This window comes from Neolamprologus multifasciatus, chromosome 6, assembly GCF_963576455.1.
Source record: "Neolamprologus multifasciatus chromosome 6, fNeoMul1.2, whole genome shotgun sequence".
Classification (NCBI taxonomy): domain Eukaryota; kingdom Metazoa; phylum Chordata; class Actinopteri; order Cichliformes; family Cichlidae; genus Neolamprologus; species Neolamprologus multifasciatus.
Genome location: NC_140444.1, coordinates 13,417,071 through 13,436,061, shown reverse-complemented (window position 1 = coordinate 13,436,061; position 18,991 = coordinate 13,417,071). Strand labels below are relative to the sequence as shown.

The following is an 18,991-nucleotide window of genomic DNA, read 5'->3' as shown; positions in this document are numbered from 1 at the left end:
AGCTGTCTCAATTATGAACTCCAGTGCCACGATAAGAACTGTCCATGGTGCTGAAATATAATTTAACACTTGTCAGGGCGTTAAAGTTGTAGATTCACATAAGAACAAATTTTCATTAAAAATAGAATGAGAGAAATAATTATTTCAGCCACTGCTGAATTTAAATTTTTCTCACTTGCAAAGAAATGAACAGTGTCTAATTTTCATGGTAGTTTCATTCGGATGGAGAGAGATAATATCTACCTGCCCCCCAAAGAAAACAAAAAAGCAAAATATATGACATAAAAGTTATAAATATATATTTTTTTATTGAGTGAAATAAGTATTTGATCCAACCCAACTAGAATTCTTAATCAATCAATCACTCCTGATCTCAACTCATTATTAGGGATGGGTACGGTTCTGACATCAACAGTAGTAACCAGACCGAAAAGCAGCGCACATTTCGGTGCTTTATTTTGGTGCTTTTTTTTTCCTGAGATGTTATACACTTTGGATTCTAGCCAATCATTTTACCATTGCAAGCGTAGTAGGCGGGCCCAGGTACATACGTTCTTTTAGAGCAGAGCTACAGATTAAAAATGCCCAAGGCGAAGCGGTCAAAAGCCTGGCTGTACTTCACAGCAAAAGATGCAAACTCAGCAGCCTGCAACAAGTGCTTTAAGGTAACACTGTGCAAATGAGGTAACACCTCGAATCTGATGAAACACCTGGCGACGTATAGAATTTTGTTAAAAGCCGAGAAATGCGCCGTATTTGATAGCTTGCTGCGAGACCTCACACCGTGCACATCTACTGCGGGTGTGATGCCTGTTATCTGACCCGGAGCAACATCCCCCAAGAACCCGAAGAGGAGAGTCCTGGCCCCTAGCCCTGCCAGTGTAGCAGAAATGATGACGGATGATGATGGCAGCAGCAGCCGTTCTTCTCTGCGTGAGTAGTTTAATGTTGTTCGTGTGTAAGCTAACCACGTTATTAAATTAATGCATGTAAGGTGAACTAGCAAACACCTTCGTAGTCTTCTTGTTTGATGACAGATACTCCCGTCACCCTGGCCAAAAAGCCTAGAATGACCAAAGAAAAGCGGGAAGCAGCTAAACATGAGAGGTTTTTAGACAAAATTGGTGTTTTTTTCCATTGATTAAGCACTGCTTCCAGCCAAGAGTGATACCATATATGGTACACATATGGTATACAGAAAAGGCTAACATTATTATCTTTTTACAAAAAAAAAACAAAAAAAACAGCTAAACATAAGAGGTTTTTGGACAAAGTGTGTGTTCTCCATTCTTTAAGCACCGGTTAGTCCACCGTTTAAGCACCGGCACCGTTTCAAAAGTACCGGTTTGGTACTGGTATCGGATAAAACCTAAACGATACCCATCCCTACTCATTATGCGTATAAAACATAGCTTTCCACAGAATCAATTTCTTCCATTCCAACCTCTCCACCATCATGGACAAGACAAGAAAAAAAAACTGTTGAAGAACCTCAGATTAGATTAGAGAGACAGTAATCTTAGAGAGAGTAATCTAATTTGTTATACAGGTACTTGACCTTGCTGTGTTGTACCTGATTCTGCTGCAAATGTGATACAGGTTGGATTTTTTAAGTAGTAATTACAATTTAAGATTGCAGTTGGAGTTTTGTCTGTTGTTGTTGTTGTTATTTTTTTAAATCTCCCTGTGCATTTAATGCTTCTAGTATATAAGTGGCTATGGGACTTGTTCTGTGGACAGTATTCATTTCCTTTTGGTAGTACAGAAGAAAAGAACATGAGTTGAAAGGACTTTTTCATTGTAGCAAGAAAACTCACAGGAGGCCATGACATCTTGGGCAATAGCGGGAAGGACAAAGGAATAGCTGTTACAGTAAGAGCTATGGCACATTGTGTCCTACAGTAGGTGTACTGCGCGTGTACGTGTATATACCTGCAGACAGAACATTGCCTTTGAGGCTGTAGGGCAGTGAACATGACGATGACAGAGTAGTTTCTGGGTGGGGCCTTGACAAAACGACGGAACTTGTCCCCATTCATCCGGATAACCGAACGCCGAGAAGACCACTCCATCATCTGGTCAACTTTCTCTGACAGCAGGTTCTGAACACCCAGAAAAAGAAAGAGGTGGAAATAATACATCCCATTAGGATTTTATAGGAAAAAGAAGAACAATGCAATCATAGTTAAGTAACAATTCAGGGAAATAAGACTGTAGTATGTATGATCCTGCTTCCTTACATTTTATCTTAAAAAACGGCAATGTTTCTTCCAGCCTTTTCTCCTCATGTGAAGCATGTATACTCTGACTGAAAGTCCAAGGGTGACTCAGTGGTGGTAGAAGACTTAAATAAAAAATAGGTTTGACTACTGGCCTATAAATATTAATAGGGTACAAACTAATTTCCCCCCCAAAATTAGGGCTGTCAGCGGTAATGCGGCGTTAACGTGGTCATCACAATTAACGCAATTTTAATTTTTTACGCACTCAACCCATCTGGAGTGCAGAATGAACAAACTTTGGACAAACTGCCCGAAATGCGTTGACAGGGACATTTCAGGGATTTCGACTCAGTCTGTGCTCCAGATGGGTTCATTGGTAATCGCGTTAGTCGTGATGACGGCGCATTGACGATGACAGCACTAAAAAAATATAAAGTTGCCAATGTGAGATTTCTTTGGCTTTAAACCAGATGAAAGAGGTAGAGAGGAAAGAGGCAAAGAGGTGTGCCGCTTGTGCAGACGTATAGTGCGAGCAAAGTACTCAAACACGACTAACTTGCATGAGCATGTACGTGTCCACCATCCGGCTGAGTATGCGGCTATCACCACCTTCTGCAGCTCCATCAACAAGCATTTGGGCGCACTCTGAGGAGGGTGCATTTGCTCGCAGATGAAAGAGGGTGCTGTTAAAACAGCGCTATTATTTACTTATTTTTTTCTGTTGATGCTTCTATTAGCTCCATCATTATTAGCAAACTTACTCATGGGCAAATAAATAAATAAATCATCCCTGTAAAAACAATTGACGATGGGCTCAGCCTATCGTCGATAGTCGATATATTCGTCCAATTGCCCAAGCCTAGTTCACGATCATGCTTTCTAATTCTCACTGTCAGTTTTAGAAGCCATCATATGCACGCATCTCTGGTATTGGCAGAGGGACATTTAATTCAGGGTTGAAGCATGGCAGAGATCATCGGCAAGCATTCTGTCATCACATATTACATATGTAGATTAACTTTTCATCTTACTGTCTCCATTACTCTCTCCCCAAATTTGGTAGCATTGGATCAAGTAGACAGTAACTAAATAATTTAGCATTGCACTTCACTCCAGCTACTAATTGGGCACAAAATCTCTTTTGCTCACTCTTACATGTACACACACACGCGCGCGCGCGCACACACATCAGGTCATAGACTTGGCTGAAGAAAGCAGAGCTGTTGTCTAAATCTCTCCAGTAAACTGCCTGGGGACAAGATTGACAGAGACAAACAAAAACTAAAAGGAGGAAGAGGAAGAGAGTGAGGCAGAAATAGGCAATACACACAGCTGCTGACATGTATTTCTGCAGTATTGCTTGTGTGTTTTAGACAACACACATACACACACTCCTATATATACATGGCCCAGGAGGGCCATGTATAATGAGGAAGGAGATTCCCAAGGGAACACGAAAAGGCAACAATAAGTACTACACAAAAACACAAATGTATACACAATAGTGTGAATGTCCACATGAGGTACAAAGTGGTTTCTATACACCTCTGCTTTTCTGCCTTTGATTTATGTACCTTGTTGCTGCCCGTGTGCATTCACCCCCAAAAGGAGAACTGTCAGTCCTGGATGCCAATCATACTGCAGTAATGATGCACTGTCTAACTTTTGTTGCACGCATGCACTAGCACACACGCACGCGCGCACACACACACACACACACACACACACACACACACACACTACTGCTGAAAAGATTCAGAAGTACTATGTGAGTATAGATAAGATTGCACACTATTTTTTCAGGACCATTACAGAGTAGCTAGTTTAAAAAAACCAAAACAACAACTTCAAAAAAAAAAAAACACTTTTACTTGTGCCAATTTTCAGGTATGAGCTGCTGTATGGAGGTCTAAAATGAGGGGCTGAATCAGCAAGGAAACACAAAAGTTATTGAGACAATATAAAAGCAAGTCACAAAACATACATTTATATTTAAATTTAGATTTTGCACTGTACTACATTTTTTCTGACAACTAATTGGCATAAAACTGCATAATTACATTATCACACCATTTTGAGAGTGAAATTATGGGTCTTATGGCATGTATGATTAGCCTTACTGAAATTATTTTACAGCTGCACTGCTACCAGTATTAATGTTTTACAGCTCTACTAAACTAGCAATTTAAAGTAGTTTAATTTAGCTTGAAAGCATTTCTCAACTTGTCCAGTCTCACAGTTAAAATTCAATCAAGTAAAATAATTGCGTGGGCAAATAAGAGACTTATTAAGCTATATATGCAAATAACTGCACTCCAACGTTCCTGGTTATTTTTTTTGTGACTGTGTTTGAAAGTGAACATTTTTTTGACAATGCAAAAGACTGTCATTAAATGTCAAATTTAGTCATTGTGTATGACGTGTAAGGTCAGATAGGATGACTCTTCAAAGACAGATGATGACAACAGCATACCACTATGCTGTGGTATGATAATGGGGCAAAGAAATGAAATGTTCCTAATAGCCAAGTGTTGGAGTGATATTTCATGATTGTCATTTGTACTTAGGAACATATAATCAATAATATTTAGAGGTATATAATCAATTGTATATTGATAGGATGTCTGATCCTTAGTAGTCTGCAAAGACTCTGCGTTCCAGAGCACTCTGGCATACACACACATCCTAAGGTCATGAGAGAGGTCATACCTTCTCTTTCTGATTTATACTATGGGAGGACACCTACTCTGTACATGCTTAAGTGTAAGAGCCCTTTGTTTAGGTGGACCGCTGGACTCCTGTCACCGGCTTTTTAAGGAGGCGTTCACAGGGCCATATCTTGACACAAACATACACACAAACACACACACACACACACACACACACACAGACAGTGCTCTTTGTTCACATATATGCCTGTGTAAGATGTCACATGTTAATGAGACTATGCATATTCATGTGTGTAAGGAATGAAAGCAGCCTGCAGGGGGACGCAAGTTGAAGTGGGTTGGAAACAACTGCTTCCCTCTCGCGAGTGAAAACCTGAGATTTGTGTGACCTCATTCCTGAGTGAGTTTCTGTTTATCCAGCAGTATCAGGGGTAAAACTCAAGTCAGTCACCTGATCCAAATCAAAATATCCACAAACAACGCTATAGGCTGGGCACAGGGGGTTATGTAAAAATAGAAGCCCACAACATTCCAATAAATTCTACCTAAAATGCATATCGCAGGCATACAGTAAACTGAATACTGTTCTTGAACCGTCTAACATTCGTCATTTTGAAATGTAGCATTTTCTTCTTCTAGCACTGAATAATTGAACATAGAACAAAAAGACTTTAATTTTGGCTTTGCTTTTCCTTTCCTTTTTTTTTTTTTTTAAAAAAAAGATGCCTTCAGATGACTATAACTGGTACATATGAAGGAACACAAAATGAAATGAAACCATACACACTGCAAAGTAAAAAAGTAAAAAACATCTATCCTATGTCAAGGATACAGCACTTTGTGAAAAACAAAATAAAAGAACAATGTTGGGAAACTTCAAAGGACCCTTGGTAACAATAGAAAATGAAGCATAAACAGGTGAACATAAGAGAGTCATAAACAAGTTGAGTGATGCAAAAAAGAAACTTATGTGAAAAGTAACACATTGTATTGCTTTCTTTGCTTTTTGAAACTTAACTTTGGGCAATACAAAATGTTAAATATAAGAATCACACGTGTCACCAAAGCACTAGTTGTTATATGAGGGTCACAACACACACTTTGGCGTGATGTATTTGGTCTATCAAGGCGATAACAAATAATTTATTTTTTCTCACACAGGGCATGGAAATGAATCTTAACCAAGCGTGCATGTGTGCGTGTTATCCAGTGAGTAAAACGCACAAATGGTCTACAGATATCCTGTTTTATCCATCTCCTTTTGTATTACCAAATATGAATCCCTTAACCTCTCTGTAACACAGACACACACAAAAAACTATAGTTCATAGGGTATGGAGCAAATTGTAACACTACAAGTGAACCTAGTACTAAATCTTTTCTATGTTCACAAATTTCCATTTTGCTCTCACTCTCTTGTCTCATCATATCTATTTCTTACTTAATCTCCAGTTCATTCTTTGCCCTTGCTTTTCTTGTTTCCTGAATTGTTTTATCCTCTTGTCAAACACCTCACTGTCATTTCACATTGCTTTCACCACAAAGCCACTACAGTGCTAAGAACTGAGTGTCATGACTTGTAAAATAAATACAACAAAAGTTACTTTACAACAAACCCACAAAGATCTTACTAGCAGTGCGTCCCAACAGCACAGAAAGATAATTTGAAGAGATGTGATTAGACAGCCAGGAGTATGATGCATGACATATAAGGCGACTGATTCATCCAGCAATGACCATGTAGAAAGAGGTTAAGTGGGGCATGAAAGAGGCCAGTTAGTTTCTTAGTCATCTAGTTGCACAACCATACACTTACTCTGCCAGCCATAAAACTGTTAGAAAATATATCAGTAAGTGAAACAAAGGACCAGTTTGTGAATTAAGAAAGCTAGTTATAAATTAGACTGTCAGCTATGTGGTGTTGAATCATAAGCTGATATGTATGGTCAACTTTGCAGCTGATAACACTTTTGCATCACTTTGTTTGACAGAGGTTAAAGTTCCCACCCAAAATAAAAAGGCAGCAAAGGTTTTCTGTGAAGAAGAATGATGTGAGAAAGATTTTCGAGGAACATTTTAAAGACTGATTTGACTAGTTCAGTCATGGCTGCTACGAGTTTTATTTTTGTATTGTTTTCTTAATAAAAGTCCTTCACCTCTCAGTCGAAAAGAAAATGTAGTTTCTACTTCAGAAAAGCCAAAGATTAGTTTAAATCTCTATTGTGCCACTTGAAATTCTCATTTTTATTTTCACTGTTTAAAAGATAAAATGCACATGCAATTTTTTTTTTTTTTTTATCATTTCGAAAAAGCCTGCACAGAGAAACAAATTGTCCTGTCTTTATGTTTCTGTCTTCAAAGGCCAACTGAGAAGTTCCTTTGAAGAAATGTAGAGAGTACAATTTGTAACACTCTTCAATGATGGTGCCATAACAAGGGCACATGCACAGGAAGGGGTGGTGTTGAAAGAAATGGTTTTAAATTTTCCTACATATGTTTGTATATGTGTGTTTCACATCGGCATTACTCTTAAAACCTCTATGGAGTATCTTTATATACCTCGTTTGCAAACAGCCAGGGGTTTGATCTGTGAATATTCAACATAAAAAGCTAACAGTGTTTGTTTCTCTCAATCCCTTGCTCCAGGCAGTCTTAACCAAGGGCTATTGTGAGTGAATGGGTTTCTGCTTTGGTCATCAGCCTCCAAACAGTTTGCTTCAGTTCTCCCATTGAAAGGGGGATTACTAGAAATTGACTTCATATAATAAAGGAACAAAGACTCGCTCTTCCTCTCTCATCATCAGAATCATGTTGCTTTTGTGAATCCCAACAAAGACTTATTCTTGGTCAGTTTCTTGTAATCATAGTGTCCTTATGATGACCTTTCTGTGTTGTGTTAAAGTAAAGATACATAAAGGATACTCATATACTGATGCACTATAAAAGCTCACGAGGACACAGGAATTGAGGAAGGAAGGAAAAAAATAATAATAGTGGTTCTTTTCTTTTGATTTATTTATATTGAATAAGATATAATGAAAAATATAGGAAGGATGTTAGCAAGAGGTTAAAGAAATCAGGGTGTATAAATTGATTCAGTGGTGGGATAGAAAATAAAAAAGAATCCTGCATATGGCAATGGGTACTAATTAAGGGGATAAAAAAGGAAAGAACGTATAAAATAAAGTTTAAAAGAGAGAACAAGACAACATAACAGAGAACAATTATTAATATGGACAAGTGAGCACAAAGCCATAATAAGAAACACTTTTCCCCAGACTAAAAATAATGCAAACATTTGTTTTGCATCAATTTGTCCATTTTCAAGCAGATCTCACCCTCTCTCTCTCTCACACACACACACACACACACACACACACACACACACACACACACACACACACACACAGGTAATCAGGGAAATTCTGTGAACATGTTTTCAGGATTTTTAAAGGGTAGAGAACAGATAAGGTGTTAAGATGCTATCACATATAACATCAGACATATTGGCAGCATATCTGTGCAAGTCAGTTATTGTTCCTCTCTCTCACCTCCACTGAATAAAACAAGCTTTCATTTTGCCGACTCCACACTTGTCAGCCCATAATCTGTGCTTCCCAAAAATATCATGACTTGTCACTAGACGTGTTTGGGTAAGGATTTGTCAGCTTATCTGCCTAATAACAATTATTTGAAATAAATGCATTTTTCTGTACCCTTTGTCAATCTGTCACCCTCCGGTGATTTAATTTTACTTTATATCTTTTCTCCTATTAGTGCCAAAGGTTGTCTCTGTCAGTGATGCTTATAGAATATCTAAAGGTTTGCCTATTTTTTTCCTTACAGATTACAGTTTTTTTTCCAAACCTCCAAGGCAAATGGTTTGACATTTTAAATCTTCTGTCTTTTTCCCCCCATAGGGTGCCTAAGTCTTTTGTGTTTGTTAGTTTAGACTGTCTGCAAAGTTTCAACTGAACTTTTTAACTTTTTTTTGACAGTTTAAATGCCCTTTAAGAAGAGATATAGGCCAAATGTGAAGAATATGAAACTAATAAAACAACATGCATTATGCGAATTACTAGACTGAATGCTCAAAGGGTAAATGATTATATTATGAAACGGCTTCATTAAGACCAGTGTTTAGAGCTCTGGGTAAAACTGTTTATGTAAAACGGTTTATTTCCTATTTGAATTCAATTTGACATCACTTATTTTTCAAACGAGTCACTCTTTGGGCCATATTTACCAAGCACGGCAAATTAGCAAAGGCCACAATCAGAAATGAGTCTGTTTGGAAGTGAAAAGTTCTGAGAGCATCTAATTATCTAATAGCGCAAATTTATGAACACAGGGGGAGCCAGACTGATTTAATAATAACCAAAGTGATCTTACCAGACCAAAGCAAATTGGCAGATTAAAAAACAAGTAAGCCTTTTATAGAGTAGAAGTGTATTAGTGTAAGTAATCTAACCATGCAAACACATCTTGTTTCTTGCAGTCTAACATATATAAGTATAGGCCTACCAACAATCTATGGTTGGTAGGGTTTTTCTCTTTTTTTTTGTTTGCTGATTTTCGTTAAAAAAACAACAACAAAAAAAAAAACAAGCAATCTTATGAGAATTACTTGTGGAACAATATTTTAACAAGACATTTCAAGGTGTTTATTTACTATTTCATGGTATTTTTTCTAGTTACATTTATCAGGCAAAGAAAAGAAACAGAAGTCAGAGATTATCTGTTTAGTTTGTACATGTATAAATACAACTCCAGATTAACTACAAAACACAATATCTCACACCGTGTCATTTTTTATTTAACAAAAATGAAGAAGCAGTGTGTCAAAAACAGAGTACACCCTTAATACTTCCAGAATTAAGAATTAAGAGGGTAAGTAGCAGCCAGGGGCTGATTATCAAATGCACTTGATTAACTAATCATCAGCAAATGTGACCATCACCTATAAAAACTGGAGGATTCAGCTGTGTCTCAAACAATGCTAAAGAGGAAATACATCAATATCGATGTTTGAGAAGCAGTTGTTGCTGCTTATTGATCTGGAAAGACTTCTAGGGCTGTGTCCAAACAACTTGAAGAGAATCATTGTGTTGTGAAAAAGATTATTTTCCAAATGAATTTGAAAAAATATTCAAAATAGTTAAAATAATTAACCCCAAGGTTTGACCATGGAATGGTCAAGGAGAAAAAAAAATGCTTCTCTCTAAAAAAGCACATATCAGGACAGAGCAGCTTTACAAGTCACATCTGAAGAAAGCATGAATCTTCTGGAATAATATCTTTTATACAAAAAAAAAAAAAAAAGAGTTCAAATGTTTGGCTATGCACTGTGCCATGTTTGGTACAAACCAAACACAACAAATCAACGCAAACACCTCATACCAACAGGGGAACACAGTGGTGAAGGGGTAGGCTTTTTTTGCAACACAGTATCTGGGCATCTTGCATGTATACCAAAGTATTCCACAGTGAAATATGAGGCCATTTGTACAACAGTTTAAGCTTGGCTAAAAATGGATCACATAACAGGATAATGGTCTCAAGCCCAATAGCAAATCTGATGGCTGGGGGGGAAAAAAACCTGATTGAATTGCTGTATAGGATCTTAAGACATCTGTGACTAAACAAATAAGCACAAATCTCAAATAAATAAAGCAACAGTGTAAAGAAGACTGTCAAAATCCTCTACAATGATGTGACAGACTGATTACCACATGCAAAATAATTACTTCTATGTTATTTCTGTGTAGAGTGGTTCTTCAAGGTTTTGAAAGATGGTGCGTACTTTGTTTTTAAGCACACTGCTTCTTCATTTTGGTTTAATTTTCATTAAATAATAACATGTGCGCGCTACGTTAAGGCTGTGCATGACCAAATATAACATATGATATACATTTTTAGACATAAATTGTAATGGCCGCCGTTTTCTTTGTGAATATTTATTACACAGCGTGCTGCGGGGAAAAGCCTGTTCTAACGTTTGAGTCTAAGGTTTATTTTTTAGCACCTGGCAGCTCTTTTTTACTTCTCATCCGTAAATAATCTGCTCTTTCATGTGATTCAGTTTATTTTGAAAAGTCTCAACAGGATCTTGAGCTTTATTGTGAAAGGTTTATGTGGAACATAAACAAGCGCACACGCAATGCTGTTACCGTCATTGTTGCTAACCACAACGCATAAAAACTGGCACTTGTCCGTCCATAGTGTGGTTATATTAGATATAAGAGAAAGAGAATTTTAAGAAATTAATATAGCCACTACAGTGACCGTCAAAACTATGAAAAAATATTGCCGTAAACAGCTTATTTTGCAACACCACGAAACAAACGATAGCGTAAAATGAAACAATAGACGTTTTTATATCGTCATCCAATATATATCGTTATATCGAACAGCCCTACGCTACGTCATGCACGCTGTTTTTAACTAATTTACCTAAGGACTACAATTGTTTGTTTGTTTTTTGTGTGTTTTTTTTTTTTTTTTTTTTTAAATATGTCAAATACATAAAAGATTACGTGACTGTATTTGATCTATATTCATCCTGTCATCTACCCTTATTTTTCATTTCCCCCACCTTTTCAAATATAGAGCATCAATTGGTTTTCATGGAGCAATGGTGCAGTTTGATTTTGTTATAAAGACATCCTAATAAAAAAATAAAAACTCGGGATGGAGACACAGGGCAAGGGGTGAGCCTGACAATAGCGAGTCAGTGCAAGAATCGAGGAGCATATGGTCACTATACTACTTCCAGCAATAAATCCAGGTGGATGGAAGGAGGATCAGAAAATAAATGAAAAAAAAAAAAAAAAACAGGATGAAAACAAGGTATGAGGGAAAAATGAAAAAAATAAATAAATAAATAACTTGGCCAAGTAACAAGTAACGATGACAGAGGGAGAGAAAGAGAATGTAATAAAGAAAAAGAAACTGAGAAAGAAAAAGTTATGAAGAAGGTCAGGCAGTCAGAAAAAAACTAAAACCTTATGTTACTGGGAAAGCATCTCAAGTCTAATGTGAGTTAATGTCAGTTTTAAACCTGAGCAAAGTCAATATTAACTGAAATTATTAAAAGTTAGTGGAATTCCATGATGAGGAAAAGGTAGGTCAATCATACAACTACTCCACAGGACTATTAGAATGAACACACACTGCTTAGCTTACCTGACTATATACCATCGAGAAGGACACAAATGTTACTTTGAGTGAAGAGTTAATCATTAAGAGGAACTTTATTATATTGTTAAAGTTATATTTTCTGGAAAGGACCAAATCTAAATGAATTTTAGTGCACTGCAAAAAATTGTAGTTCTTTGCAAAAGTCTTGAGATACCCCTCATTTCTTTATAGTTTTCTAGGAAAATTGTAAATATGTGAAGCAGTTTATTAAAACAATTGCAAACACACGTGGAAATACAGCATATAGGGCAAAACAGAGTTTGCACAATCCTAACAAGTTTGAAGGTCCGTCCTTCTTTCACCCCCACGTGGTCATGGAAATGGCTGGCTCTCCCTGAGCCTGGTTCTGCTGGAGGTTTCTTCATGTTGAAAGGGAGTTTTTCATTTCCAGTGTGGCTAATTGCTTGCTCAAATAGGGTGATTTGATTGTTTGGGTTTCTCCCTCTTTTTGTAGGGTTTTTACTTTACAATCTAAAGCACCTTGAGGTGACTGTTGTGGTGATTCGGCACTATATGTATAAAACTGAATTGAATTATTTAGTTTGACCACCTTTATTCTTCAATACAGCCTGAACTCTTAGGAAAGATTTCTTGTAATTTCTGTAAATAGTAGGGGTGCAACGATACACAAAATTCACGGTTCGGTTGGGTTCGATACTTTGGTGTCACGGTTCGATATTTTTTCGATACAAAAAAAAATGTTCATGCCTTTTTAATTTGTCATTTATTAAAATTATAAATATATATTTTAACTCAAAAGCACAGTTTTTAAATTTAATGTTGCTGGAACAACAAAGTAATAAAATAAATAAATATATCTGATGGAGGAATCACTCATCTTTGGAAAAGAGAGTTTATTACAGAGAAATGGCTCTTTCCAAAATAAAAGCTATACTATACACTTCTTCTGGGCTATATTCTCAGCAGCATATTAAACATATCAGATCCCCATAAGGAGAATCATGTGCTAACAGCTGTCTAAATGACTCGGGTAAAGTTTGTAGCATGCGTGCTTGTTGTTTTTGTCTGCTTCCACTTGTCTTTGCACTATGATGATGTCGGCGTAAATGTGCAGTCATATTCGTTGTGTTCCCACTAGTGCTGTCAGCATTAATCTCGTTGAAATGACGTTAAAGCCACAACACGGCACATCGTCAGAAGGAAAGTTGATAAAATAACTTAACATTTTTGTATTGTTCGATACATGTGCGTACCGAACCGAAAGCACTGTATCGAACGGTTCAATATCGATACGAGTATTGTTGCACCCCTAGTAAATAGTCTCCAGGAATAGTTCTCCAGGCTTTCTGAAGAATGCTGCAAAGCTCTCCTTTGGATCTTTGCACCTTTTGTTCAATTATCCGCCAGCATGATTCCACACAGCTTCAGTAATGTTGAAGTCCCAGCTCCCAGGATTTCACTAAGGTGTTAGAATATGTGTTTTCATTGGTGTTAGGGATCATTATCACGCTGAAAAATTAAGAAGTTGGTAATCAGATGCTTTCCAGACAGCATTGAATGAATATATAAATAAGAATGAATTGAATTGAATATCTTACTAGAATCACATTATTTTCCTTCACACACATAGTTGATCATATACAGACAAATACAAGGCAGCGTTGTAGGCCAAATTATTTACGGTTGCACATGGTAAACTTTTAAATTGTGATATATTACTAGCCAGCAATACATTTTTGGGGGGGAATGACAAGAAATAATAGTTTGCTCGAGACCAAAGACACATTGAAATATCCTCAAAAAGAGAAACCAAGGGGGAAAAAACTAACACATTGCAAACAATTTCATAAGATTTCATTTTATGACCTTTAACTTTATTTAAATGTGTTATTACCAGAGTTTATTATAAAACTGACCTTTATAAATCTGATTTTATTATACATAACCCTCTGAAAAGGTTCAGGAATAAGGACTGGACTAAAAATAAGTGACAATTGAGCCAATGTCCAAAGACAACTACTGGAGAACTACTCCTCAAGACTACTGTAAAACATTTACAAGAAAGTCTGGCTCCTTGGAAGGAAAAAATAATTCAGGGGTGGCTCAAAACCTTTACACAGCACTGTATTTCAAAACCATTTCAAAATCATTTTATTCTTAACAAGAATACCTAAGTGGAGCCCTAAACATGTGTTAGCTGTTCCTTTAAATTTGAACAGAAACGAAGCGAATATTAGATTGGCTTTTTCAATGAGTTAATTTCTCTTCTTGAACCGTGCCTCACAATTTGAAGTGAGCAAAAGACAAAACAAACAAAAATGTATGTGTTACACTGTTACTGTGGCAATATGTGCAATGTGTGCAGCATTCAATTTGAGTATGTAATCAAAACCTTTAAAAAAGGAACAAAGAAAGGGCCAATCCTTACAGTGTGCTCTGTGATTTTAGAAGCACAATTCAGTTGTGGGTGGTATTGTATGGAATCAGAACGATGCCACCTTGAAACGAAACCGAAAAAAATATTGAAACCGAAAAAAAATATTGTCATTGAAATAAATGTACTCAAAAATCTTGTATTGAAACCGAAAAAAAAAATTGATAGTGAAAAACAATTAATTGAAACTGTAATTCTTTTGTTTTCGCTTACAATTTTTTTTTTTCGGTTTCAATCCATTTTTCGGTTTCAATCCATTTTTTTTCGGTTTCAAACCATTTTTCAGTTTCAAACCATTTTTCGGTTTCAATCCATTTTTCGGTTTCAAACCATTTTTCAGTTTCAATATGCTGGCACTGTTTTGGCATCCGGGTGCGCGCAGGGAGGGGGGCGGGGATTCCGGCACGCATATATTTGCATATATTATAGAGGCCACTAGTGCTGACCAAGCTGCCATCTTTCTCTCTTCCCGTCTTTCAATGGCTGCTTCAATTTCAGCTGGACCATCCAAACCGCAAGTAAGTAATCATTTTTTGTCATCTTTCCTTGCTGTCCCACTGGACTGGACATTAGTTTAGTTTTTTTTAGCTACATCTGGTGAAGTTGTGGTAAAGTGCTGGTATTAGCCTATTTGTCTAGCAAGCTAGCCTGAAGCTAATATTTGCTAAATTTAGGTACACCCGTGTCTCTTTAGGAGTTGGAGGCCGGTGTTTTAGGAACGGCACAAGATCTCATCAACAGGCAGTGTTGGGCAGTAACGTAATACATGCACCGGCGTTACGTATTTAAAATACAAAATATGAGTAAATGTATCCGTTACTGTTCAATAGGTGATATTGAGAACACAGTTAGTTTGTTGAAATAAATGGATTACATGGCGGTATTTTCCTTTTTCATGTTAGGCTATGGTCTCTCTATTTTTGGTAATTCCACGCGGGTGGAAACCCAAACAAAACACGCAATAAGAGCCTCTAAAAATTATTATACAAAAATGATTTAATATGAAGGCAATAGCAGAGTGTTACAGGCATCGCCCTAAACAATGTAGCCTCATGGGCAGTGTAGTCCGTGCTGCAGGGAGAATGGACTGCCATACCCGTTATGTGTCTGTGAGCGAGGGAGGGAGAAAAGGAAAAGTATGAGCTGTCACTGAGCAGAAACGGGAGCTGGAAGCATGTAAATATAATAATAACCACTGCAGCCAAAAAGAGTGCCTGATGAGCCCAGCTGTAAGAAAGCTGTTAAGACTGGACTGTACACCGTGTTCGTGTTTTCCTCCGAAACAATAAGCAGCCTTTCAACGCCTCTCTCTCTCTCGCTAGCAAAGTTGACCCAGACAACAAAGTAAAGCTAGTTTTCAGCTATGAGCCCGACATGATGTATTAGCCAGAGGTCCCTTTACTACGGTTCGGAGCCGCTGACCTGTTTTATATATGCGCTGAATAGTTTTCTACACGAGATCGCTGAAAAAAGTGCAGCCTTACCTAATGTCCACCTACTGTTACTCATTTATATTAAGATTTTAACATCTAGTTGGTATTGGTATGGCGAATAGCCTTCAGTAAGAGTAATAAATCACACAGCAATAGTACATTCATGTAGTTGTAAAGTATTCAGAATACATTACTTCTATAATCTTTGGTGGAATACATTTTAAAATTAACCTTCCCAACACTGTCAACAGGTTAGCACCTCATACCACAGTGCACCAAAAGCAGTCTCATGAGCGCTGGGAAGGACAAGCCCAGAGCCCAAAACAGACAGTGCAGGAGATGACAAGGTTAGTAATTGTATGGTGAAAATTATACTTCTAGTTATCTTGATTGGCAAAAGAAAAGTAAATACAAAATCTGCTTCTCACATATAGGGCATTTCCAAGATTTTTTTTTTCAAAACGAATTCAATTTCTTTCATTACAGCTGTCCTGTGCCAGATATTCTGTTGCCCCACAGTGAGAGGCATCATTTCACAAACACCAGGAAGACTGAAACTCATCGCCGGGATCAAGCAGGGCTCGTGATCTTCACCAGCAGCTCCCTCACAAGAAGGATAAACCCAGCATTTCATGAACACTGATGGAGACCTTTGCTTTGTGTAATGTTAGAAGTACTCAGATAATCCTCAGAGGCTCTGGACTTTTACATAATATCATAGCTTTAAGTCCTGTAGAAAGTTAAATATATGTTGTGCTCTCTGGTTACTCTGGTATGAATGACTCTTAACTACTTTATGATAAATAACACACTATTGTCAAAAAACAGTGAAAGAATTCCAGATCAAGTTTTTAGTTCAAATACAAGTAACAACCTTTGACTTTAATCAGGTTTTATTTAATTGTGTCAGAGAAAACATCATGTGCCCTTCATGTAGCTGAGTACATTCAGTGTTTAAAACAGAAGTTGTGCAGGTCTGAGATCAGCAGTTTTCTGAAACACCAAACTGAGGTACTGTTAATGCTGATGTATAGTGACACAGTTACATGAGTGATTAATCCTTTTGACTTTTTGTCTTTAAATTTATCAATAAAACAGCTGCAGCTTTCACTGACAGCACATGTGGTACTTTAACCTTTGTACTGTTTTCTTCAGTTAAATTTGGAGTTACTACAAAGATTGAAGATATAAGATGATCTGTCTGCTGTCACTGGGTGGTGCTGAGGTCTGAATCTCAGGACGGCTCCTGTAATCACAAACAGAACAGAATCATCACAAACTGAAATATAAAGATTATCTCTCAAATCTGAAATAGAGCTGATCCTTCTGTCCTCACACACTCGGGATCTGAAGTTGTCCAGTCCTACAGTTCTGCCGACAGCTGTTTATTTTTTATTTGTTTTAAAGGCCTTATATACTAACACATTTTCTAATATCATGTTTACCTTTGAGTTGTTGATGCTTTATAAATGGACATCTGCAAAGATGAGATGATGGAGCAGGTTTCAGTCAAGGTTCAGTCTGCTGCTGCATCCTGGTCACAACATACAGAGGTGTTATCAGCTCAGTATTGAACAAGAAATATTAATGTTTCAAATTATTTGTCCTAAAGGATGCAAGCTGTACAGAGTACTGCACATGTGACTTTGTGAACATAATTCATTAAAAATAATTAGGACAGTTTTTTAACCTGAATATTTGTAACAAGCTGAGTAAAAAAAAATGCTAAAAAAATAATCAGAGGAAAAATGTAACATTTTAACTTAAGCTGACAAGCGGAAGTAGTTGGTTTCAGTACATAAGTATCGGGCTTTGCTATTTAATTCGTAGCTATTGACTAATGAGGGGTTACTGAAGTTCCAGGTTTTTAAAAGTTGGCGTTAATGTCGTTCCACATGTGGAAAGCGACAGAAAACATGCTGCTGTTTGCACATATTTAATAATCAGCTCTGCACAGGAGCAGAAGCAGAGTCCAGCCTGTTGCTCTTACAGTATAATACTCATATAAAAGTACAGTAACCGTGGTTAGTCACTGAGCAGCCTGGTGCGTTTCTCTTGATTTCTTTAGTCAGGGTAAATTCATTCACCTGCACGGGTTAGCTAAACGAACTTTACAAAACAAGTTTCCCCAACAGCCAAGTGCTCATCTTAGCTAGCTAGGTAGCTAGCTAAGGACCTAAATTACGGATTAGTTTACAAACACATTTAACTTACCAAAAATAGTGCGATGGGGTCTCAGGTCCTCCTGTCCGGTAGTCCAATTTACTGAAGAAGAATTTACCTCAGGCTGTCACTTTGAAATAGTCGGTAATGTAAACGCTGGACCTCTCAGCATCTGCCATTCCCGAACAGACACGTGCAAGTTTGTCCGTGACCGCAGCCGCGTCGTCAGTGTTTTCTCCAGTCATTGGTCAGCATTATAATATATGCAAATACATGCGGGTCGGAATCCCCGCCCCCCCCAGCGCGCCCCCGGACGCCAAAAAAGTGCCAGCAGAGTGAAACTGAAAAATGGATTGAAACCAAAAAGTGGATTGAAACCGAAAAATGGTTTGAAACCGAAAAAAAATGGTTTGAAACCGAAAAATGGTTTGAAACCGAAAAAAAATGGATTGAAACTGAAAAAAAAAAATTGTAAGCGAAAACAAAAAAATTACAGTTTCAATTAATTGTTTTTCACTATCAAAATTTTTTTTCCGTTTCAATACAAGATTTTTCAGTACATTTATTTCAGTTACAATATTTTTTTTCGGTTTCAATATTTTTTTCGGTTTCGTTTCAAGGTGGCATCGTTCTGATCCCATAGTATTGTGGTTTTATTAAGCACAGAAGCAATATTGTGGTACAGCTTGATCCACAACCCTCATCTTTCTTAATCCATCTTACAGGAAAATCAGGGGAAAAATAAGAAAGCAGAAGACTCAAGGACTTTAGTCAAATGGTGTGAAAGGCTATTGTGTAAAAATTAGTATGTAAAGATGAAGAATTTGCCATTTGACGCACTAAAACTATACAAAAAATAAAGAGATGAGATCTAAAGAGTGACAGGAGCATGTTAGAGAAATGTGTAAA

General features: G+C 37.1%; 1 protein-coding gene and 1 long non-coding RNA gene across 2 annotated transcripts in view; one reads left to right on the top strand and one right to left on the bottom strand.

Moving 5' to 3' along the window:
• LOC146516599 (dolichyl-diphosphooligosaccharide--protein glycosyltransferase subunit TUSC3) overlaps positions 1-18,991 on the bottom strand; it is a 103,346-nt gene that overhangs the window by 61,983 nt on the left and 22,372 nt on the right. The window contains exon 2 of the mRNA XM_085162458.1: positions 1,933-2,102. Coding sequence (XP_085018584.1) covers positions 1,933-2,102 — 170 coding nt within the window. The remainder of the gene's footprint in view (positions 1-1,932; positions 2,103-18,991) is intronic.
• On the top strand, positions 14,515-17,454 carry LOC146516600 (uncharacterized). The gene is made up of 2 exons (XR_014874520.1): positions 14,515-16,266; positions 16,406-17,454. It is a non-coding gene; the product is annotated as an uncharacterized LOC146516600 (long non-coding RNA).